The 24,703-nt window shown below is 41.6% G+C and overlaps 1 protein-coding gene across 1 annotated transcript in view; it reads left to right on the top strand.

Moving 5' to 3' along the window:
- Positions 1–440: 440 nt before the first annotated feature.
- Positions 441–24,703, top strand: part of LOC115211733 — a 104,400-nt gene continuing 80,137 nt past the window's right edge. The window contains exon 1 of the mRNA XM_029780390.2: positions 441–602. Coding sequence (XP_029636250.1) covers positions 590–602 — 13 coding nt within the window. The 5' untranslated portion in view covers positions 441–589. The remainder of the gene's footprint in view (positions 603–24,703) is intronic.

Below are 24,703 nucleotides of genomic sequence, written 5' to 3'. Positions count from 1 at the left end.
TATCCATCTGCAGCATTCTGTCAACAAGTGTTTCTTAGTAATTAAAGTGAAACAAGTCGGCAAAATTCGGTAATCTCCGCCCGTCCCCCCTCCCACACTCTCTTTCTCTCCATTTATTACTTTCCCCCTCTCTCTCTTCTTTCCCTCCTTCTCTTCCTCCCTATCTCTTCCCCTACTGTCTCCTCCCCTTTTTCTCTCTACCCATTCTCACTCTTTCTTCTCCTCTATCTGTCCTTCTTTCTCTCTCCATCTCGCCTTCTCTTACCCTCCCCTCCTCCTTTCCTCCTCTTTCTCCCTCTCTAACTCCTTCTTCCTCTTCATCTCTCTCTCCCCATCCCCTCCCTGTTTCTCTCCACCTTTCCCCACTCTTTCCCTTTCTCCCTCTTCCTCTCCCTTTCTCCCTCTATACAATAACCATAACACTTTCCCGCACAATTCCATGCACACACGGGAATAAACATATCTATATACACAGCCATACACAAACACACATACATACACAAAGGTGCATCTATCTATATATATACAGCAGCCGGTTCGAAAATGTTGGTCAGTCGTGCATCAAACTTTCGCCAATTGGATTTAAAAAATGGCAAACAGCGGTAAGTTGCGATTTATGGACTTTTACTCTATCGATATATACACACACATTTATATACACGCGCACGCGAGTCATACAGACAGACAGATAGACAGATAGACAGATAGATAGATAGATAGATAGATAGATAGACAGACAAATAGATAGATAGATAGACAGACAAATAGATAGATAGACATAGACAGACAGACAGACAAATAGATAGACAGACAAATAGATAGACAGACAGATAGACAGACAAATAGATAGACAGGTAGATAGACAAATAGATAGATAGACAGACAAATAGATAGATAGATAGACAGACAAATAGATAGATAGATAGACAGACAAATAGATAGATAGACAGACAAATAGATAGATAGATAGACAGGTAGATAGATAGATAGATAGACAGACAAATAGATAGATAGATAGACAGACAAATAGATAGATAGATAGATAGACAGACAAATAGATAGACAGATAGATAGATAGACAAATAGATAGATAGATAGACAGGTAGATAGATAGATAGATAGACAGACAAATAGATAGATAGATAGACAGACAAATAGATAGATAGATAGACAGACAAATAGATAGATAGATAGATAGACAGACAAATAGATAGACAGACAGACAGATAGACAGACAAATAGATAGATAGGTAGATAGACAGACAAATAGATAGATAGATAGACAGATAGATAGACAGACAGACAGTAAGTTCAGATCCCGTTACAGTCGACTGTACTTTTCATTTCTTCAGGGGTCGGAGAAATAATAAGGATATAATTATGGTTAATTCTGTCGTTGACTCTCTTGGAATTTATATCTACACATAACTCATAGTCTCTCTCTACACACATTTATACATCGATGTATATACACACACAAATATATTTCGATTTTGTGTTTTGTTTGCCAGATTCTTTGTGTGAATTCGTGTGTTGAAGCATATTTTATTGTGTCTGGGGAGAGTCATTCTCTTTTAGTGCTTTATTAACACACGCGCCTGTTTGATTTCCCCTCATTAACTTACTTGATAAGTTAATGCCACTCATTAATTTATTTATTAAGTTAATGAGTGGAAACCAGACAGGCGCGTGTGTTAATAAGCACTAAAAGAGAATGGCTCTCCCCAGACACAAAAATAACACACACAAATATAAATATCTATTTATCTACCTCTCTCTCTCTCTACACACACACGACTCTTGTATGAAACAATATCCGCGTCACGTTAAATAGAAAATGTTATATAACCCCAGCCCATTTCCCCCTCCGTTGATCTCTGATCAAAAGCGCGCTAACCCTGGCCACATTCGTCTCCGTTTTCCCCACTTCATATGCCTGGTGTCCTCGTTTCTAAATGCACAATGTTTGTCTGGTTGTCTTGATGGGGGAATAACGGAAACAATTCTGTTTTCTAAGTTGATGATATCAAGTGTTTACGAGCGCTTGCATGTGCGTATATATGTGAATGCGTATCTATCTGTCTATCAGTCTGTCTGTCTATCAGTCTGTCTTTCTGTCTATCTATCTATCTGTCTGTCTGTCTATCTGTCTATATGTCTGTCTATCTGTCTGTCTGTCTATCTATCTGTCTATCTATCTGTCTATCTGTCTGTCTATCTGTCTGTCTATCTGTCTGTCTATCTATCTGTCTATCTATCTGTCTATCTATCTGTCTATCTATCTGTCTGTCTATCTGTCTATCTGTCTGTCTATTTGTCTGTCTATCTATCTGTCTGTCTGTCTGTCTATCTGTCTGTCTATCTATCTGTCTATCTGTCTGTCTGTCTATCTGTCTATCTGTCTATATGTCTGTCTATCTATCTGTCTGTCTGTCTCACTGTCTGTCTGTCTATCTATCTGTCTATCTATCTATCTGTCTGTCTGTCTATCTGTCTGTCTATCTGTCTATATATCTATATATAATCATTATAGATATAGGGTAAAAGATCATTAATTTATAAATAATAAATTTCACCAAGTAGTTTCGGTATTGAAAGGAACCATATTCGGTTAAAACTTATACAAGAAGTTTCATATATAATTATAACAGTAATTAAGGGTTTAGCAACAAGTTGCTTAACCACATACCGAAAGATTTAGAAATAGCAGTCAAAAGACCGTTATTTCTTTTCACTACAAAGAAATAACGGGGATCTTTTGGCTGCTATTTCTAAATCTTTCGGTATGTGGTTAAGCAACTTGTTGCTAAACCCTTAATTATTGTATATATATGTATGTATGTACGTACATAAATGTGTACTGGCGGACCTGGGCACAGTCAGTCTCCCCCCGACCCCTCGCCATTTATTGTTCATACGGGGCAGGTTTGGAAAAGACTTCCTCCTGCCCCTCCCCCCCATTTCCCGCCCATCTTCGTTGTGCCTGATGAGTCAATAATTTCTGTATGCCGCGTAAAAGTGGAGGCAGCCTGCCAGAAATACCAGCCAAATCTCAGTCGCACGCTTCGGCCATACACCGTGGTTAATCCCTCCCCCTTCCCCTCCCATACACACACACACCCATAAAGAGCTGGATGATTATGGCTGGAATGTCTTTGATCGATAGTCTTGTTTGATCGTGACTGAGAGGCAGCCGTTTTTAGAAATGAATTAAATCGAGGGCAACCGGTTTCTTAACCAAAGAGTCTAAATCGGAAGTCTGAATCGGCTGTGTGTGTGTGTGTGTATCTGTGCGTGTGTGTGTATGTGTGTATGTATGTGTGTGTATATGTATGTTTGTGTGAGTGTATGTATGTGTGCGTGTATGTGTGTGTGTATGTATGTGTGTGTGTATGTATGTGTGTGTATGTATGTGTGTATATGTATGTGTGTGTGTATATGTATGTGTGTATATGTATGTTTGTGTGAGTATATGTATGTGTGTGTATATGTATCTGTGTGTGTATGTATGTCTGTGTGTGTGTATATGTGTGTGTGTGTAGATGTATGTATGCATGTGTGTATATGTATGTATGTGTGTGTGTCTGTAAGTATGTGTGTATGTATGGGTAAATTTTATGTGAGGGTGAGATAGTAAAAATGTATGTATATTTATGTGCGTGTGTGTATGGATGTAGGTGTATGTGTGTATATGTATATAAGTGTATGTGTTGTGTGTATGGCTATGTGTATGTCTATGTGTATATATATATATATATGTGTGTGTCTATGTGCATGTGTATGTATATATATATATATATGTGTGTGTGTGTGTGTGTGTATATATGTGTATATAGGTGTATGAATTATGTATATATATATATATATTTGTATGTATATGTGTGTTTATATGAAGTTGTAGGTGTATGTATGTATATGTACATGTATATATGTCTCTACACATATGTATATATGCATGTCTTTATACATACATACAATATATATATATATTTCTTGGGACACAAAACTCTACTTATGAAGACCTGTTGAGGCAAGTGAGGATCAGAATCGAAATTGATCAATGGAAATTGCAGCTGAGTTACCAGTGCCGGTGGCACGTAAGAGAACCATCTGAATGTGGCTGTTGCCAGCGCCGCCCAGTCTGGCCTTGTGCCGGTGGCACGTAAAAAGCACCATCTGTTCATGGCCGTTGCCAGCCTTGCCTGGCACATAAAAAGCACCATCCGTCCGTGGTCGTTTGCCAGCTCCGTCTGGCACCTGTGCGGGTGGCACGTAAAAAGCACACACTACACTCATGGAGTGGTTGGCATTAGGAAGGGCATCCAGCTGTAGAAACACTGCCAGATCAGACTGGGCCTGATGCAGCCTTCTGGCTTCACAGACCCCAGTTGAACCGTCCAACCCATGCTAGCATGGAAAGCGGACGCTAAACGATGATGATGATGATGATACATATATATGATCGATGAAGGAAACAGAAGATGGATTTAGTATGAATCTTCAGCCTGACGATCGTTTCGACCCATCCGGAAGTTGTCCCATAGAGGTAGGCTCTACTCTGCATCTTGTTGTGTTACATCAATCAGTGCTGGCTCTGTCACTTCAGGTGCAGATCCAGTGACACTTATATCGTAACTGTTGGTGACATCAGGTAGCCCAAACGGTGAATGGGCTTTAATCGACATACTAATAGACATATACCCAAAGTCCAAATAGTTACATATGTACATATATGTGGCTGTGTGGTAAAAAAAAAGCTTGCTTCCCAACCACATGGTTCTGGGTTCAGTCCCACTGCCTGGTACCTTGGGCAACTTTCTTCTACTGTGGTCCCGGGCTGACCAAACCCTTCCTTGTGAGTGGAGTTGGTAGATGAAAACTGAAAGAAGCCCATGCTTGTGAAGACCACACTAAACACTGCTTGTGAAGACTTGTTGGGGCAAGTGAAATCGGAATCGAAATTGAACCAATCCTATGACTGGCACCCAGTAGTTGCCAGTGCCGCTGGACTGACTCCTGTGCATGTGGCAAGTAAAGAAACACCGTTTCGACCCTGTGCTTGAGGAAACCTATTGAGTCAAGTGCATCATCAAAAATCAATGGAAATTGTAGTTGTGATCCCTGTGCCGGTAGCATGTAAAAAGCACCATCCAAACGTGGCCGATGCCAGTGCCGCCTCGACTGGCTTCCGTGCTGGTCGCTCGTAAAAAGCACCAATCTGATCGTGGCCGTTGCCAACCTCGCCCTGCACCTGTGCCGGTGGTACGTAAAAAGCACCCACTACACTCACGGAGTGGTTGGCGTTAGGAAGGGCATCCAGCTGTAGAAACACTGCCAGATCAGACTGGGCCTGGTGCAGCCATTTGGCTTCCAAGATCCCGTTCGAACCGTCCAACCCATGCCAGCATGGAAAACGGACGTTAAACGATGCTGATGATGATATATATATATATATAATATATATATATATATATATTATATATATATATATTTTTTTTATTTGTTAATTCATAATAGAATATAATGAGGAAAAGTCAATTTATCAGAAGTAGCGAAAGAAAATCACTATATCAGATCTAAAAGGCTCTTAAACAGACTGAAAAATCCAGAGAAGAAGATTTGATTTGGTTCTTCTCAAACGAGAAACACTTCGATCAAGATCTTAAAAGTTAACAGAAGAAATGACAGATGGTTATGTGAAGACCCTTCTGAAGTTCCAAGTGTTATGCTTACAAAATTTCCTGCAACTGTCATGGTTTTAGGGGTTTTCAGCAATGGAGGACATGTGATGCCTCCTTACTTCTTTCCACAAAACCTTAGAGTTAACTCTGCCACCTACATTGAGGTCCTGGAAATAATTGCTAAGCCCTGGATAGACAGTGTATGCAATGGAAGGCCATATGTGTTTCAGTAAGACTCTGCACTCTCACACATGGCTGTAGTAACACAGGAATGGATGGCTGAAAATTTTCATGATCACCCAACCCCTAACATTTGGCCTCCTAATTCCCCAGATCTCAATCCATTGGACTATTACATGCGGAGCGTTGTTGAGAGAGAGGTCAGTGAATATTAGCACCAAAGATTCTATGAAAGCCACCATAGTCAGATTAATGTCCAAAATGAACCAGGACCACTTGATTCGAGTATGTAGATGATTTAGATCTCATATGGAAGCAGTTGTTGAAGCTGAAGGTGGCTTTATTGAATAACGTTATAGAAAAGAAGGTTTATTTTTATCCTCATAGCATTTTTTGATAAATAAAGTTATTATCTGTTATTATATATCTGATTTTTTATAAACATAAATCTGTCCTCAGATATCTTACACACCCTTTATATAATGTATGTATTTGTCCCATCCATGCTAATATGGAAGGCGGATGTTAAGCAATGATGATGATATATATATATAATACATATATATTTATGAAAATATATAATGTATGTACTGAGTGGCTGTGTGGTAAGAAGCTTGCTTCTCAACCATATGGTTCCAGGTTCAGTCCCACTGTGTAGTACCTTAGTTAAGTGTCTTCTGCTACAGCCTCGGGCCAACCAAAGCCTTGTGAGTGGATTTGGTTGATGGAAACTGAAAAAAAAGCCAGTCATATACACACACACACACACACACACACACAGATATATATGTATGTATTTGTGTGTCTGTTCCCCCACCATCGCATGACAACCAATGTTGGTGTCTTTACGTCTTCATAACTTAGCGGTTCGGCAAAAGAGACCAATAGAATAAGTACAAGGCTTACAAAGAGTAAGTCCTGGGGTCAGTTTATTTGGCGAAAAGGTGGTGCTCCAGCATGGTCTCAGTCAAATGATTGAAACAAGTAAAAGAGTATAATATATGTATTTATATCTATACATATACTCTTTACTCTTTCCAGTCATGTGACTGTGGCCATGCTGGAGCACCACCTTTAGTTGAACAAATCAACCCCAGGACTTATTCTTTGTAAGCCTAGTACTTATATTATCGGTCTCTTTTTGCCGAACCGCCAAGTTACAGGGATGTAAACACACCAGCACCGGTTGTCAAGCGATGTTGGGGGTACAAACACGCACATACACACATATATATATACATATATATGACGGGCTTCTTTCAGTTTCCGTCTACCAAATCCACTCACAAGGCTTTGGTCGGCCTGGGGCTATAGCAGAAGACACTTGCCCAAGGTGCCACGCAGTGGGACTGAACCCGAAACCATGTGGTTCGTAAGCAAGCTACTTACCACACAGCCACTCCTGCGCCTATGTATATATATATATATATACATACATACATGATCGTTTAATGTCCGTTTTCCATGCTGGCATGGGTTGGACGGTTTGACAGAACCTGGCAAAGCCAGGGGGCTGCACCAGGCTCCGTTTGTTCTGTTTTGGCCTGTTTTCTACAGCTGAATGCCCTTCAAAATGCCAATCACTTTTCAAAGTGTCCTGGGTGACCTTACTCAGCACCAGCTTGGGTTCGTCTATGTGGCACCAGCACCCACAAATCCGCAAGATTAGGAGTGCTCAGCTGAATAGGGGATGCAGGGGACATGCCTGTGTGCAAGGACAACCATAATTTTACTTAGCTTGTTGTGCATAAATATATATAATAATCTCTTATATAAAATTGTTCTGTCTGTCTGTCTTCTAGGATCTCCGGCATCCTCCATCCAATTGCACTCAAATTTGATATGTAGATACCGACGATATCAGGGCATGTATAAGTCTTGAAAAAATTACAAAAATTGATTCCAGGTGAGAATGCAATCGATAAAACCGTTAGAACGTGCTTTTCTTCCGTCATCCTGTACATAACTGCACCTTCCATTTTTTGTTGTTTCTGTACTGCTTAAAAGCACGTTTCTTTCTGGCCAAGCTTACTGTTTAAACCATGTTTGTGTTCTCCCAATCAACAGCCTTATCATTTCTGGTACTTTAAACTCTTCGGTTGCATATCTGTGTGAATAAAATCGTTTTTCTTTGGAATGGAAAAAAAGTCTATCTTTATTTCTTCTTTTGCTGGTGTCTCAAATTTAGGTTAAATCAATGTTTCTCAAAGGGGAGGCCTATGGGACGGTCGGACAAGTTGTTTTGAGAAAATTTGGTTTAAATATTTGTCAACTCAGCACCATCCATTGGACGGGGAGGGGGGAAGCGTTTTGCTTGTAATAATATAATAATGAAATTATTGTGTATAGTGCTCAGGTGCACCACAACTCATCAAAGGTGCATGTACAGTCCATAGAATGATGTACAAAAGTCAGGAATGTGAACAGTGTATGAGTCCTGATATACATGTGTGCATGTGCATGGAGGGTGGGGAGATATCAGGTGTAGCGTTGGCAAATTTCAGGAAGCATGGAGGTTTTAAAGGATGCAATGTCTCAGCAACTAACAACTGATGCTGGTAGTTTGTTCCATGCTTCAGCAACCCTGAGTGTGAAAAAAATGTTTCTGAAAGTCATGGGAGCTGTGCTGTTTTCTGGCTTTGTAGGCATGCCCACATGTCTTAGGACACATGGAGCTCAAAAAAGGTGCTCAAGGTGGTTGTTGGCGCAATGGTTAATAATTTTGTGGGTGTTTACCAAGTCACTTGCCAGACGTCGGAGCTTCAATGTATCTATGCCCAGGGTATGGTAGATGCCTGATGGAGGGTATTTGCTATGTAGCACGTCTCTGAACAGTTTCCAGGAGGTCAATGTTTTTAACAAGATAGGGGTCCCAGACTGGTGATGCAAATTCAAGGAAATAAAATGGAGAAAAAGTAGATCTATGAATAATTTATTTGTATGATATAAAAATGTTGAAATGGTTGTATATGTTTACTTGATTCATTTTGTACTATAATGGCATATTCATGAATCTCTATAGTTCACCACCGAGATACACTTAGACACCATCATCATCGTTTAACGCCTGTTTTCCATGCTGGCATGGGTTGGATGGGTTGACTGAGGTCTAGAGAGCCAGTGGCTGCACCAGGCTCCAATCTTGATCTGGCAGAGTTTCTACAGCTGGATGCCCTTCCTAATGCCAACCACTCCAAGAATGTAGTGGATGCTTTTAATGTGCCACCGGCATAGGAGCCAGTCAGGGGAGGGAGGCTGACTGGCATCAACCATGTTTAGATAGTACTTTTTACGTGCCACTGGCACAGGAGCCAGTCAGGAAGCCTTGGCATCAATCATGTTTGGATGGTGCTTTTCATGTGCCACTGGCACGGGAGCCAGTCAGGGGGTACTGGCACCATCCACATTTGGATGGTGCTTTTTACATCTCACCGGCATGGGTGCCAGTCAGGTGGTTGCCACCGGCACAGGGGCCAGTGAGTGGGTACTGGCATCAGCCATATTTGGATGGTGCTTTTTTACATGCCACCGACCCGGGAGGCAGTGAGTGGGTATTAGCATTGGCCACATATGGATGGTATTTTATGACCCCATTACTTAGCGGTTCGCCAAAAGAGACTGATAGAATAAGTTCTGGCGTTGATTTGTTGGACTAATCTATGTATTTCGTTTTTGGATTTGGTTTGCAAGATTCTTTATGTGAGTTTGTGTGTTGAAGCATATTCTGTTGTGTGTGGGGAGAGTCATTTTCTTTTTGTGCCTTATAATGTAACACACTCACCGGTAAAATTTCCACTTTTTCTTATTTTTATTTTCCTAAAATTTTCGTTGCGTCTTGCAACCTTTTCAATAGTCTTGACTCTGTCCGTTATTTACACTGCGTTCCTTTTTTGTTTGTTTGTGCGCATGGGTGTGGGTCAGTGTGTGTGCCTATACACGCATGCATGTACGTATGTATGTGTGTGTTTGCATGTGTATGTATGTATTCTGCATATTCGTGTGCTTGCATGTCTCTGTTTGTGTATTTTCTATGTATGTGTTTGTATACGTATGCACCTCTGTCTCCTTGTGTGTGCATGTCTGTATGTGTGTGTGTGTGTGTTTTGCAACTATGTACCATGTTTGTATGTATGAATGTGTGGACGTGTGTCTCCATGTGTGTCCTTGTGTGGAGTAAAGTGTGTGTGTGTGTGTGTGTGTGTGTGTATATGGTCATGTGTTTCAGTCTCCATTTGCGTATGTGTGCTTGTCTGTTCTTACAACCTGAGGTTACAAGAGCACTGAGGAAATGGCAAGGGACCGGGCGATGTGGGGATGTGCTGTACTTGATAAGATGTGTCTTGCTAAGTAAAATCTCTGTCCTCTACACATAACGAGCTTGTCCTTTTGCCACCTGCTAAGTTATGGGGACGTCAACAAACCAACACTGGTTGTCATGTGGTGGTGGTAGGGACAAATACAAGTACACACGTGTGTGTGTGTGTGTGTGTGTGTGTATGTAAATATATATATGTGGCTTTTGTGTATATATGTGTGTATATATATATATATATATGTATATGTATAAAGGAATACAAAAATGGGACAAGAACGCAAGACATCCAGACAGATGATACAAAAGAGGGACAAGAAAAAACACGGGTTCAGTCCCACTGCGTGGCACCTTGGGCAAGTGTCTTCTGCTATAGCCCCGGGCCGACCAAAGCCTTGTGAGTGGATTTGGTAGACGGAAACTGAAAGAAGCCCGTCGTGTGTATATATATATATATATATATGTGTGTGTTTGTGTGTCTGTATTTGTCCCCCTAGCATTGCTTGGCAACCGATGCTGGTGTGTTTACGTCCCCGTTACTTAGTGGTTTGGCAAAAGAGACCGATAGAATAAGTACTGGGCTTACAAAGAATAAGTCCCGGGGTCGATTTGCTCGACTAAAGGCGGTGCTCCAGCATGGCCGCAGTCAAAAGAGTAAAAGAGTATATATATATATATATTCATATATATAACACACATATATATATGTTAAAATTGAAGTTTAAGTTTAAAATTTAAACTGCGGTTTTTGGGGTGTCCCTAGAAGTATGCCGGCAAAGCACGTTCGCTGCCTATGGCTACCTGGCGCCATGGACAGTAATTGCCCAATTGTCGCTGGATCGTTAGGAATTCCTCGGTACACTTTGAGTATACTACTACTACTACGCTCACACACACACACACACACACACAAAGAGGTTCTTTCAGTTTCTGTCTACCAAATCCACTCACAAGACGTTGGTCCGCCCGAGGCTATAGTAGAAGACACTTGCCCAGTGAGTCACACAGTGGGACTGAACCCGGAACCATGTGTTTGGGAAGCAAGCTACTTAATGACACAGTCACATACACACAGCACTGGGTTGCCAAGGTGTGTTTATATTTTAATATATGCACAAAGGTCGCACCACATTTAGAGAAGAGCATTCACGTGCGGCAGGAGAACCTCCCACGTTGCACACAGCCAAGAATAGTGTCGTTTAGGAAGATTTTTTTTGCCGCACTTGGGTATTTTTTCTCGCACGAGTTTGTGTGAACACGTGTTTGGATGTCGTGGAGCTGGTTTACGATCAAAGGAATTCCAACCGCGACCACTCCCGCTTTTGTCTTTCCCTCTCTGTCTCATGGTGGGGTGGGGTGGGTGGGGAAGACGGGGATGTTATTTCATATCAGTGAAGTGGGCCACATCACTTCATGTCCCTGACTCAGTCAGTTCCGTGTGAAAGCTTCACTGATTCAGCTGAAGAAGACGTCATCAAAATTTTTGTCGTTCATGGCTGAATCTTGACATCACTACAATAATAAACACGTCCCTTCTCTTTCACTCTCTTCTTCGACTCTCTCACACACACACTCTTTGCTTTCTCTCTCTCACACATACTTTGCTCTTTCTCTCTCTCTCTCACACACACATACTTTGCTCTTTCTCTCTCTCTCTCTCTCTCTCTCTCTCTCTCTCACACACATACTTTGCTCTTTCTCTCTCTCACCCATTCGTTTTGTTTTAGGGTTCTTTCTTTGTTTCTCTCGCTCTCTCTTCTCCTTTGCCTCTCCCTATCTATCTCTTTCTCTCTCTACTCCTCTCTATATTACTCTCTCTCTCTCTCTGCTTCTCTCTACCACACGCTCTCTCTCTCTCTCTCTCTCTCTCTCTCTCTCTATCGTGGTCTCTTCTGTCTCCGTCCCTCACTTTCCCTTCTTTTTCGTTCTCTTCCCTATCCCCCTTCGCTCGGCTTCTTTCTCTCTCCCCCTCACCCAAAATATACTTTCCCTCTCTCTCTCTTACATTATTCCTCTCCTCCCCTTCTGTCTTTCTCTCTCTCTCTCTTCGTCTCCCCTAATTCTCATCCCTGTTCCTTTTACGAAGTCACAAAAACGAAACTTGAGGGAAACTTCTATTCCTTCTTTCCCCAAGTTATTTAACCCTCCTCGTGTCGTCTCCGATATCCGAAGACATTCCTTTGGGCCTTGGCGTGCCTTAACTATTAAATGGCCGTAACCGGGGCCCATTTAAGAGGGACCACCAACAGAAAAAACCCGCTCCAAATGTCACAGATTGATGCTAATTCTATGGGCTCTATTTGTTTGTATAATTGTTGCTCAGGGTACAATATGCTGGTACTACTTGAGAACAGTGGTCCCGGTGCGCGCACTCGCGTAGTCGCTAGCTAGTCGTGACTAGTCGATCCTACAACGACTACCTAGCAAAGTAAATAAAACACAAAGTAAATAAGTTTTGTTAAGCAAAATAAAACATAAAAACACAAAGTAAGGATCGACTAGTCATGACTAGCTAGCGCGGATGCGCGAGTACGCGAGTGCGCGCATCGGGACTACTGTTCTCAAGTAGTACCCAATATGTTTATATTGTTTCTTTTTTTTTCTTCTTTTATTTGTTTCGGTCAGTGGATTACGGTCATGCTGGAGCATCGTTTTGATAGCTTTAGTTAAATAATAATTCGACCCCAATGCTACTTATTCGATCTGTGTTTTTCGTCGAACAGTGAATGTTACGGGGACATAAACAAACCAACAAAGGTTAGCAATTGGAGGAGCCCCCTCCCCCCATACACACCATGTTGCTTTTGTTGCCGGTGGTGTTTGGTGTAAGGTCAGCATTGATTAGACCGGAGGGGAGGAGGGCCAGAGCACAAAAGTAGTCAAAAAAGCTAGTCACTGCACACACACACACACACACACACACACACACACACACACACACGTCCTCCTTTGTTCCTGTAACCAGTGACCTAGAGGTGCACTATGACAGCGTGGACAAACCATGTGATCTTGGGTTCAATTTCAACTTAGTGATACCTTCCTTGGGCGAGTGTCTTCTACAATAGTCCCAGGCCAGGCCAAAGCCTTGTGACTGGATTTGGTAGATGGAAACTGAAAGAATTTGTCATGTTGATGGGTGTGTGTGTGTGGCTTTGTCTTGACATGGTGTGATGGTTGTAAATGAGCTTCACCGTCATACAAGTGAGGTTGTTTGTGTCTAGTCTGCCATGAAAAACTTGTCTGGCCATGAGGAAATATCTTGTTGCTTGGAAACAGATGAGGATTGGTGGCAGGATGGATTTGGTAGATCTGGTATCTGGACATTGAAAATCTGCTCCAACAAATTCCATCTAACCCATGCAAGCATAGAAAAGTGGACGTTAAATTGATGATGATTGCCAGGATGTGGTTGAAGCCACAAGCCAGAAATTAGGATCATTATAAAGGTTGTTTGACCTGGTAGAAATAGCTGCCAAATACCCCTCAAATTCCATTCTAACCTCATGAAAAATGAAAGAAGACATTGTATAATATATTCTTTTCTACTCCAGGCACAAGGGCCGAACATTTTGGGGAGGGGACCAGTCGATTAGATCGACCCCAGTACGCAACTGGTACTTAATTTGTTGACCCCAGCGGAATTTGAACTCAGAATGTTAAGATAGATGAAATACCTATTTCTTTACTACCCACAAGGGGCTAAACACAGAGAGGACAAACAAGGACAGACAAACGGATTAAGTCAATTATATTGACCCCAGTGTGTAACTGGTACTTATTTAATCGATCCCGAAAGGATGAAAGGCAAAGTCGACCTTGGCAGAATTTGAACTCAGAACGTAGCGGCAGACGAAATACTGCTAAGCATTTCGTCCAGCGTGCTAGCGATTCTGCCAGCTCGCCGCCTTACATTGTATAGTATATTATTATAATTTGAATAAAGAATGACATGATAGCCAGATCTGAAACATCTTTATTCACAGGACTGCTGACGACAACTAAAGGTTATTCTCATATTCACATGATTGGCCTAATTAATCTTTCAATAAATGTTAAGATTGTTCATCTTCAAATTGATTTCTTCTCCATTCTACAGAATCTGATGACAAGAGTTCAGTAAAAATGATCCGAAGACCTTTTCCTGCTTCTTGCTTTGCCTGGGTGGCACCCACTCTCTGTCAGCACAACATCACGCACCCACACTCACTCACTCACTCACTCCGTTCTACCAAATCCACTGGCAATGGGACTGAATCTCAGAACAAACGGTTGGGAAGGAACCTTCTAAGCACACTGCCATGTCTGCGTTTATATAGCCTCAGCCGTGCCTCTGTGTGTATATATGCACATATGTATGTGTGTATGTAAAAGATGCCCTTCAGTCACAAATGACCATGGGATTGCACCTAGAGAGTTCCCCTCCAAGGCACAAGTCCAGCGAGGTTGTTTAAAGAAGGCCAGCAGTGGCCCATGCACACCAGCTGCCCCTCACCACCCCATCGATGTTACCCAAGGGAAAGACAAAGGGGCCGATACATCTTAGCACCAGTGACAAGGGACAGATACAGCTTGGCACCAGTGATGTTGCAACTCATTTCTACTTATGAGTGAACTGGAGCAACGTGAAATAAAGTGTCTTGCTCAAGAACACAACATGCAGCCCACTCCAGGAATCGAACTCATAACCTCACAGTTGTAAGTCTGATGCTCAGACCACCAAGCCATGCAACTTCACTTATATATCTGTTATACAAATGTGAGTATATGTGGTTATGTATGTGTGTTTAGCGCAAAAGGCTCTGAGACTGCGTCCTCAAGGAAAACAAATTTGATTTTTGAAATCTGCAACTCAACAGAATGTTGTCCATTAATAATAATAATAAAAACTCTAGTCAAAATATCAGAAAACATGTTAAGAGGTGGTCTCAAAAAGGTGTCAGACTAGTTATATAGTGCGTCAACAGATGGCAGCACATGGTTTCCTGCGCAGTGAGCGCTAGCAGTGACCTTCATGAGGTCATGTGCTGAGTGACATCTCTGTGTTTACTTTGCAAACTTGTGAAATTTGCATTTTTGGGATCACACTTATGGACGACAGGAGGTTGGAAGAAAGCGCCAATGTGAAATTTTGCATTACACTTGGGAAATTTGTTACAGAGACATTGAGCAAGCTAACAGGAACAAGGCAATGGGCCATACACAGTTTCTCGAGTGGCACGGAGTGCTCCAAAAGTGGCGAGGCAGAGCAGTAACTCAACGAAGAACATGCTCGTTGGGTTTTTTCAACATTTGCAAATCAGGAAGGCCTGCCATGAGCCTCACCCCTGGAAATGTGGTATTTTAATCTTCTCAATCTTCCACTTGTTTCAGTCATTTGACTGTGGCCATGCTGGATCACCACTTTTAGTCGAGCAAATCTACCCCAGGACTTATTCTTTGTAAACCCAGTACTTATTCTATCGGTCTTTTTTGCTAAACCGCTAAGTTGCAGGGATGTAAACACACCAGCATCAGTTGTGAAGTGATGATAGGGGATAAATACAGACAAACATACAAATATATGTGTGTGTGTGTATATATATATATATATATATATATATATATATATATATATATACACATACATACATACATACATACATGTATATATGACAGGCTTCTTTCACTTTCGGTCTACCAAATCCATTCACAAGGCTTTGGTTGGCCCGAGGTTATAGCAGAAGACACTTGCCCAAGGTGTCATCCAGTGGGACTGAACACGGAACCATGTGGTTGGTATCCGAGCTACTTACCACAGCCACTCCTGCACATTGAGAATCCGTCTCCCAGAATCAGACCATCAATCAAGAGTTCTACTGTGACGTTTTGAAGTGTTTGAAAGAAAACATTTGGTGAAAGTGACCGGATCTGTGGAGCGCAAAGAACTGGATTCTTCACGACGACAACGTACCCTGTCACTGAGCTCTCCTCACTCGTGAGTATCTCTCCAAAAACAACATGGTATCACTTCTGTACCCACCCTATTCACCAGATTTAGCACCAGTGGACTTCCGTCTCTTCCCCACGATGAAAATGCAGCTCAGAGGGTCACCATTTCAACACTGTTGTCATGGTTTAAAGCAAATCGCAGAAGGTCCTCAACTCACAGAAAATGTCCATTCATAGTTGATAAATTAAGTACCATTTGCATACTGGGGTCGATCTAATTGACTACCCCCACCTCCACTCCCCACTTCCCCAAAAATTTCGGGATTTGTGCCTAGAGTAGAAAAGAATATAAACATATGTTTTTGAACACCTGTATTTACTGACCAGAATCTTTATTAATTGTCCTCACATCCAAATTTATTTGTTTTCCATCCCTAATCTATTAATTATTCTTAACTCCCCAACGATGAAAACATAACCTAGTTTGGATTATTGGTTGTTGTTGTTGGGTATCAGTTTTTTCCTTCTTCATAACATTGTTAGGTACCAGGTGTTGGCTGTGTTTCATTTTACACTTGTATTACCTTGTGAGACAGGTGTGATAGTAAAATATATTTACTAGGAAAAGTGCAGAGAACTGGAAGAGGAAGAAGTGTAAAAGAGTGTGAAATTCATCATCATCATCATCATTGTTTAACGTCCGTTTTCCATGCTAGTATGGGTTGGAAGGTTCGACCGGGGCCTGGGAAGCCAGGAGGCTGCACCAGGCTCCAGTCTGATCTGGCAGTGTTTCTACAGCTGGATGCCCTTCCTAATGCCAACCACTCCGTGAGTGTAGTGGGTGCTTTTTACATGGCACAGGTGCCAGGGGAGGCTGGCAACATCCATGATTAGTTGGTGACACGGAAGCCAGTCAAGGTGCCACTGACATGGAAGCCAGTCAAGGTGGCACTGAAGAAAAAAAGACTTCATTCACTGAAGGAAATAACCATCCACTTGCTTGCCATTTTCCTTGTCTGTGAGGTAGGTGATAGCTATCCTGAAAGTCTGTCAATCAGAGTTTGGAAACAGATGTTGCAGTAAAAATTTCTGGTTAATCATGGAAAATAAGGTCACAGAAATCAGCACAGTGTAAAAGAGAGGTGTTGCCAAGTCGAGTTAGTTTCCCCCAGGTTCAATTCCTGGTTGAAGCTAGTTCACCTTGATCCGCTTTCCTAATGCTATCAAGAAACACCTGTATGTCAATCACATTTTCACCTTTGTCTGTTAATTAATGGTGCCATTGTTAATTGAAGAATGGTGTGGTGTATTGGACAATGGCATAAACATCATTTCACTCAAACAAGAGATTCTATTGCAGCACTGAGTAAAAACACTAAAAAACATTATCTGGAAAAGAGGTGTGTGTGTGTGTGTGTGTATATATATATATATATATATATATATATATACACATACACACACACACACACATATATATATGTAGAAGGTTGAAAAGGAACACACGAGTTATATATGGAAAAAAGTCAAGGTAGAAAATGCTAAAAATAATTTCATAAAAAACATTTGAGTACCGGTTTCAGTCATTGAGACTTTTTTAACTGTAAGTATGGAAAACAATTAAATTTTGGAAAAATTAAAAGAAAAGTTTTTTTAAAGGAATATTTGCATAGTGTTCATTTACAAGGGGCATTTTCCTTGTTTCTGCCTGTCTCTGTCTCTCTTGTTTACACTTGTGGGTTCGAGGTCGTTGGGAATTCTTGGCAGAAACAAGGAAAATGTTGGGCAAAATGCTGGCCTTGTGCCAAAATTTGAAACCAGTATTACTTTCTCCACAATTTAATTTGTAGCAGTTTTAGCAAAAAAAAAAAAAATCATTGATCTCTATTTAATAATGACCTGTTGGCTGGTTTCTCCTTCCACACTTTGCATCACACAAAAAGATGGGGAGGCAGTAAATGGGAGTTAACACAAGGGGTTAAGAGGGACACAGGAATTGACAAGCAGTGGTAGGGGGATGGTAACGATAAAAGGTACACCAAATACATGACACATACACACACACATACACACACACATACACACACATAATAGGAGAGATAGAAGAAGGTGAGGGGAAAAAATGACTGCCAATAGCTGTAGCTAGAAAAGGCTCTAGGGGCCTCACGTGGGGGGGGGGCAAAGTGGCCGAGCTCCTTTCGAGTGTTGGGCCTCACAAGAGGCAATGACCAGGACCTTTGGCATTACGTTCTGCTTGCAAAGAAGTCCCATCAAGCTAAGTAAAATCGCAGTCGTGGCAGATATCGGTGTCACACAAATGGCACCCGTGCCAGTGGCACATAAGAGCACCCATCACACCCTTGGAGTGGTTGACATTAGGAAGGGCATCCAGCTGTAGAAAACCATGCCAAATCAGATTAGAGTCTGGTGCAGCCTTCCAGTTTAACAGCCCTGGTCAAACCGTCACGAATGACCATGGGATTGCACCTAGAAAGTTACCCTCCGAGGCACAAGTCCGGGCAAGGTTGTTTATGGAAGACCAGCAGTCGCCCATGCATACCGGCCTCCCCTCTCCACGCCACCAGTGTTATCCAAGGGAAAGGCAAAGTGGCCAATAAAAGATGGCACCAGTGACATCACAACTCATTTCTACAGCTGAGTGAACTGGAGCAACGTGAAATAAAGTGCCTTGCTCAAGAGCACAACATGCAACCCAGTCCGGGAATCAAACTCACAACCTCACTATTGTAAGCTCGATGCTCTAATCACTGAGCCATTTGTCTAGTTTCATATAAATTGCCATGAATCTGGTTTTGAGCCATTCTACCCCAGTTTGATAAGTGAAATAAGCATCAGAAATGCTTTGCCTCATGCAGAACCTGCAGGAGTTACTCAGAGGTTTTGTAAGTTCTTCTGAATCCATTGCATTACTGGAAACCCTTCCATATTGTGAGCAAGTATTTCAGGGTCACAAGAGTCTCAGCCCTGAGTGAGGCAGTGAGGAGGACTGAGCATGTCTTCTCTTATCAGCCATAGCCATCTTGAGCTACTTTCAGCTGCCATGTTTATTTCCTTGATAGCTCTCTTCTTTTGTTTGGGTTCCAGACCCATCTTCTCTCGGAAATCGTGTACTGATCCAGACAGAAACTTCAGCAGCCGACTTCAATGGCGAATGAGGCTGCATACCAGCTCTTGACAAGGTCTTCATTGACTAAGTCCTGATATTTCGATTTCAAGTCTGCCCACCCAGGGTACTGTGAGTTCAACAATGACTGGTTTTGTATTCTTGGAAACTGAAGAGCAGGAACAATGTCTGGTCAGAGTGATATTTGTCATGTCAAAGGGAGTGGGGAGTTTGAGCATTGGCAATGGAGAGAGACCATCTCCTAATGGAATGTCTCTTCTGGGGTTGCCATGCAATGCTGTGATTCTGTTCTCCACCTCTTCTTTTGCATATATTAAAATCCCACCTTTTTGGCTTTCTGAGGAGATTGAATATAAGAGCGTTTATCTAATCCTATAGAGTTGTATTTTAATCTGATGTCTCTAAACCCAACTGTCACACATAAGTGAGAATGACTTGGTTGAGGGTACCACACTTTCACCAAATCTTTTAGGTGCCTCTGTGCACTCCTAACCACCTTTTAGATACTATCTTGGCCCTCCCTACCTTTCAACCAACGGAACAGCCATGATATGATAGGGAGAGAGAGAGAGAGAGAGAGAGAGACTGAACTGGCCCAGGGATGGTACTTATTACAACATAGTGCACCAAATCAACATGGAATAGTATTCCTTGCTCAAGGAGACAACATGTTGTCCAGTACAGGAATTGATCCTCTGATTTCATTGATTGTGAAGCAAGTGCCCTAACCATTTGGCCACCTACTTCCACCCTTTGATATTCTCATGAAATAGGCATCGACTATCTTATCTCATTCAATAGAATAATTTCATTCGCTCAATTTGATAAAGTTTTAGTGAGGCCAAGGTCAGTCAAGTTTAAATCGTGATAAGGAAGTCACCACTAATACCACCCACCACCAACATCATCATCACCACCACCAACATCATCACCACTACCATCACCACCACCAACATCATCACTACCACTGCCACTGCAAAGTAAAATAAATTTCCAACAGCTGTTACTGCTTCAGTTATTTCCACTGACAGCTGGTGATGTTCTGGTACCGGAACCTTCCTTTAGTGTCGGCTCCTCTCTATTGTGAATATTGCTAATTCTAAGTTTTTTTATTGACACACATCTGCAGATGAGAGCTAGCAGTTATTGGGAATACTCACAAATCATAAAATCTATGTCACAGGTGACCATCAGTGTCCTTTTGAAGTTAATAATTCTTGTGGTGGGTGTCACTCGTCCTCATGGAAATATTCAGGTTGTTTGGTGTTTAAGCTTTTAACCACCATTAAAGAACGAAGAGATTTTTTTGTCCCTTCTCCGTCTCTGGAACAGTGAGAAGGGAGGTTGGCCTCGGAAGGGGGTTTGGTTTCAGAGCGTAAATATGCTTCTACTTGCTGACTACTTATCAATGATCATCTGATTGATACAGGAGATTTTGGGTTCAGTTCTACTGTATGGCATCATGTGCAAATGTCTTCTGCTTATAGCCTCAAGCCAATCAAAACCTTGTGGAGGGATTTGGCTGAAGGAAGCCTGTTGTATGCAGGGCAGCTGCATCAAACTCTCTCATGCACCAAATGTCAATTGCTAAAAAGCATTCGTGAAGTAAAATTATGTAGCAACACCAAATGGCGGTGCCCCAGCATGGCCACAGCTCGTGAGCTGAAACTAGATGAAATAATAAAAAAAATGTGGAGGTGCATTGGCCCAACGGTTAGGGCAGCGGACTCGTGGTCATAGTATCATGGTTTTTATTCCTAGATTGGGCATTGTTGTGAGTATTTATTGAGTGAAAACACTTAAAGTTCCATGAGTCTCCGGCAGGGGTGGTGGCGAACCCTGCTGTATTCTTTCACCACAACTTTCTCTCACTCTTTCTTCCTGTTTCTGTTGTACCTGTATTTCAAAGGGCCAGCCTTGTCACACGCTGTGTCACACTGAATCTCCCCGAGAACTACGTTAGGGGTACACATGTCTGTGGAGTGCTCAGCCACATGCACGTTAATTTAATGAACAAGCTGTTCCATTGATTCGGATCAATGTTTATATATATATATATAAACATATATATATATATATATATGGCAAATGTAAAACGGAAGATGGAATATACAAGTATTTATTATTAATCACGACAAGTGTTTAGACACATCCAGCATCGATTCCTCTTGAGTGGGACACTCAACAACTGGTTCGGGAGTATCCGGTGGTGCAGATGTATCTCGCCGTGTGATAAATAAATAAATACAACTCGTTAAAATGACTGTTCCACAATATAACTTTCCGTTTTGTAGAATATGGAAGAAAAATCTTCATTTATTTAGAAGATTGAAAATAAAATCACAGGAGTGGCTGTGTGGTAAGTAGCTTGCTAACCAACCACATGGTTCCGGGTTCAGTCCCACTGCGTGGCATCTTGGGCAAGTGTCTTCTACTATAGCCCCGGGCCGACCAATGCCTTGTGAGTGGATTTGGTAGACGGAAACTGAAAGAAGCCCGTCGTATATATGTATATGTATGTGTGTGTATGTGTTTGTGTGTCTGTGTTTGTCCCCCTAGCATTGCTTGACAACCGATGCTGGTGTGTTTACGTCCCCGTCACTTAGCGGTTCGGCAAAAGAGACCGATAGAATAAGTACTGGGCTTACAAAGAATAAGTCCCGGGGTCGATTTACTTGACTAAAAGGCGGTGCTCCAGCATGGCCGCAGTCAAATGACTGAAACAAGTAAAAGAATACACACACACACACACACACACACACACACAACGAGGGTTCCAATTGATCCGATCAACGGAAAAGCCTGCTTGTTTTGAAATTAACGTGCAAGTGGCTGAGCACTCCACAGACGCGTGTACCCTTAACGTAGTTCTCGTGGAGATTCAGCGTGACACAGAATGTGACAAGGCTGGCCCTTTTGAAATACAGGTATAACAGAAACAGGAAGAAAGAATGAGAGAAAGTTGAGGGTGAAAGAATACAGCAGGGTTCGCCACCAGCCCCTGCCGGAGCCTCGTGGAGCTTTAAATGTTTTCGTTCAATAAATACTCACAACGCCCGGTTTGGGAATCGAAACCGTGATCCTATGACCACGAGTCTGCTGCCCAAACCATTGGGCCATTGCGCCTCCACAATATGTGGGTGTGTTTGGAAACCGGTGGATGGTTGGTGACAGGAAGGGCATCCAGCTGTAGGAAATCTACCAAAATGTTACATGAAGACTTCCAAGTTACTATCAATCTCAACCTGGTCGTCTTTATTTACAATATTCATATCTACACTATTTTCCAATTTCCGATCGTAAGCCTACGCTTTATTCCTGGATAAGTGGACGGTCCCACCTGTAGATATAAATATTTTAAATAAATACTCCAAAGAGGAGATTAACAGTCCGGAAATTGTAATTGCGATTCAGAGAAACTACAACGAGAAGCGATCTTAGACACTGAAACATTTATTGTAGTCTGCCATGTCTAATTTATCATTAATAAGTGCGTTGGTCTGTTTATTTGACACAGTCTCTCTGCCTGAGCAGCCACTGGGCTTACAAAGAACTTACCTGAGATTGTTTAGTGACACAGATATTAGGAGAGATATGGAGATAAACAGAGATAAGAGATAAATAAATGAGATAAACAACCAGTGTAGAAGGAAGAGGAGGAAATGATTTCGTTTGAGTAGAAAATAGGGACAACTTGTTTGTTATTTCTCTGTTGCTTTGGAACTAAAGAAATTTATGAGACGAAATGTTCGTAATGAAGTTTCAGAGTTAAGAAAACAATGAGTCCTCTGTGACGAAATTTAATTATATTGGAAAACGAATAAAGTATATTTTGGATAGAGCTGATGGTGTTTCATAACCTAGTCAGACGATATGTAGTGATATGATTAGAGACTACATGGGGGTTAAATAAGAGCATCGCTGCAAATAAGCTACATGTTAAACAATGGCACAACTAGAGACAAACGACATGTGTTCGTGATACCCCTGTAGACACTACATGTGCTAAAGCATACACCGTTGGACGCAAGCTACATGTGATGTTACTCAATTAGGTTGACGCGTATACCACAGTTAGTTAATCGGCATTTTTTACTGATGACTTCAGTGTTGTTGTCGAGCGCATTCAGGCTTCTGTTAGGAGACTTTTCATAGATTTGGGCAATCTTTTGCTCTTTATGATGGTGTGCGCTTGGAGAATTAGGTTCATTCTGTGGTCTCTTTTCAGAAGAGGAATGTTTTGGAGGATGGTGTCGAAGGCTTCATTGTTAAGCGAGTTGTGTGTGGAGATGTATGGAATTTATAAATATTTTAATGCATCGCTATGCGCGTTTCCACAAATCACATGTTTCTTACGATCATAGTCCGTATTTCTGGGGTGATTTATAGTGCAGTTCGTAGTATCCATGGACATTGGGTATGATCTACTCGATGTCCATGGATACTACGGATCATCTCAGAAATACGGACTATGATCGTAAGAAACATGCGATTTGTAGAAATGTGCGTAGCGATGCATAAAAATATTTATAAATCCCATCCAAGGATTATTATTGTTATTACTATATCTATCCTAAACTACATCGGCACAACTGGTATTGCTAGTTGGCATCGTTAGACTGTAGCTGGCATTATAGAACAGCAGCTTTTATATGCATATTCAAACCATTTCCCATAAACGAAATTAAAGGATATATATACACACACCTACACGTGTATATATATATATATATATATATATATATATATATATATATATATATATATATATATATATATAATATGTGTGTATACATACACACATATCGTTTGCTTTTATGCGAAGTTATATATGGAAATAATTTAACATCAAACTGATGGATTACTCAAAACCTTTCACGTGAGGAACAGTGCACACACATACACACCTCGCTGAAAGTGTATATGTCTCGAGTCCCAGTACGGTTTCAAAAGTCTCCATTATTGACATGATCTTCTTAAGACAATTACAAGAAAAATGCTGAGTGCAAAGGCAACCATTCTACATGGCTTTTGTTGACCTCATGGACGCCTTCAACATTGTGAACAGAGAAAGCCAGTTCAGAATTTTTGCTTAGATCGGATGTCCGCCAACTCTACTCATTCCACTTGGAAGGCGGTATTCAGTTTTTAGAAGGCGGCGAGCTGGCAGAAACGTTAGCACGCCGGGCGAAATAGGTATTTCGTCTGTCGTTACGTTCTGAGTTCAAATTCCGCCGAAGTCGACTTTGCCTTTCATCCTTTCGGGGTCGATTTAAATAAGTACCAGTTACGCACTGGGGTCGATATAATCGACTTAATCCGTTTGTCTGTCCTTGTTTGTCCTCTCTGTGTTTAGCCCCTTGTGGGTAGTAAAGAAATAGATATTCAGTTTTAATTGTTCTTCCTCGGAACTCTGCTGCATTTGCAGTGGAGTGAAACGCGGTTGTGTGCTTGCCC

Source organism: Octopus sinensis, linkage group LG1 (assembly GCF_006345805.1).
Source record: "Octopus sinensis linkage group LG1, ASM634580v1, whole genome shotgun sequence".
In the NCBI taxonomy this organism is placed as follows: domain Eukaryota; kingdom Metazoa; phylum Mollusca; class Cephalopoda; order Octopoda; family Octopodidae; genus Octopus; species Octopus sinensis.
The sequence above is the reverse complement of the archived record's forward strand: the minus strand, read 5'-3'. Positions and strand labels throughout refer to the sequence as shown.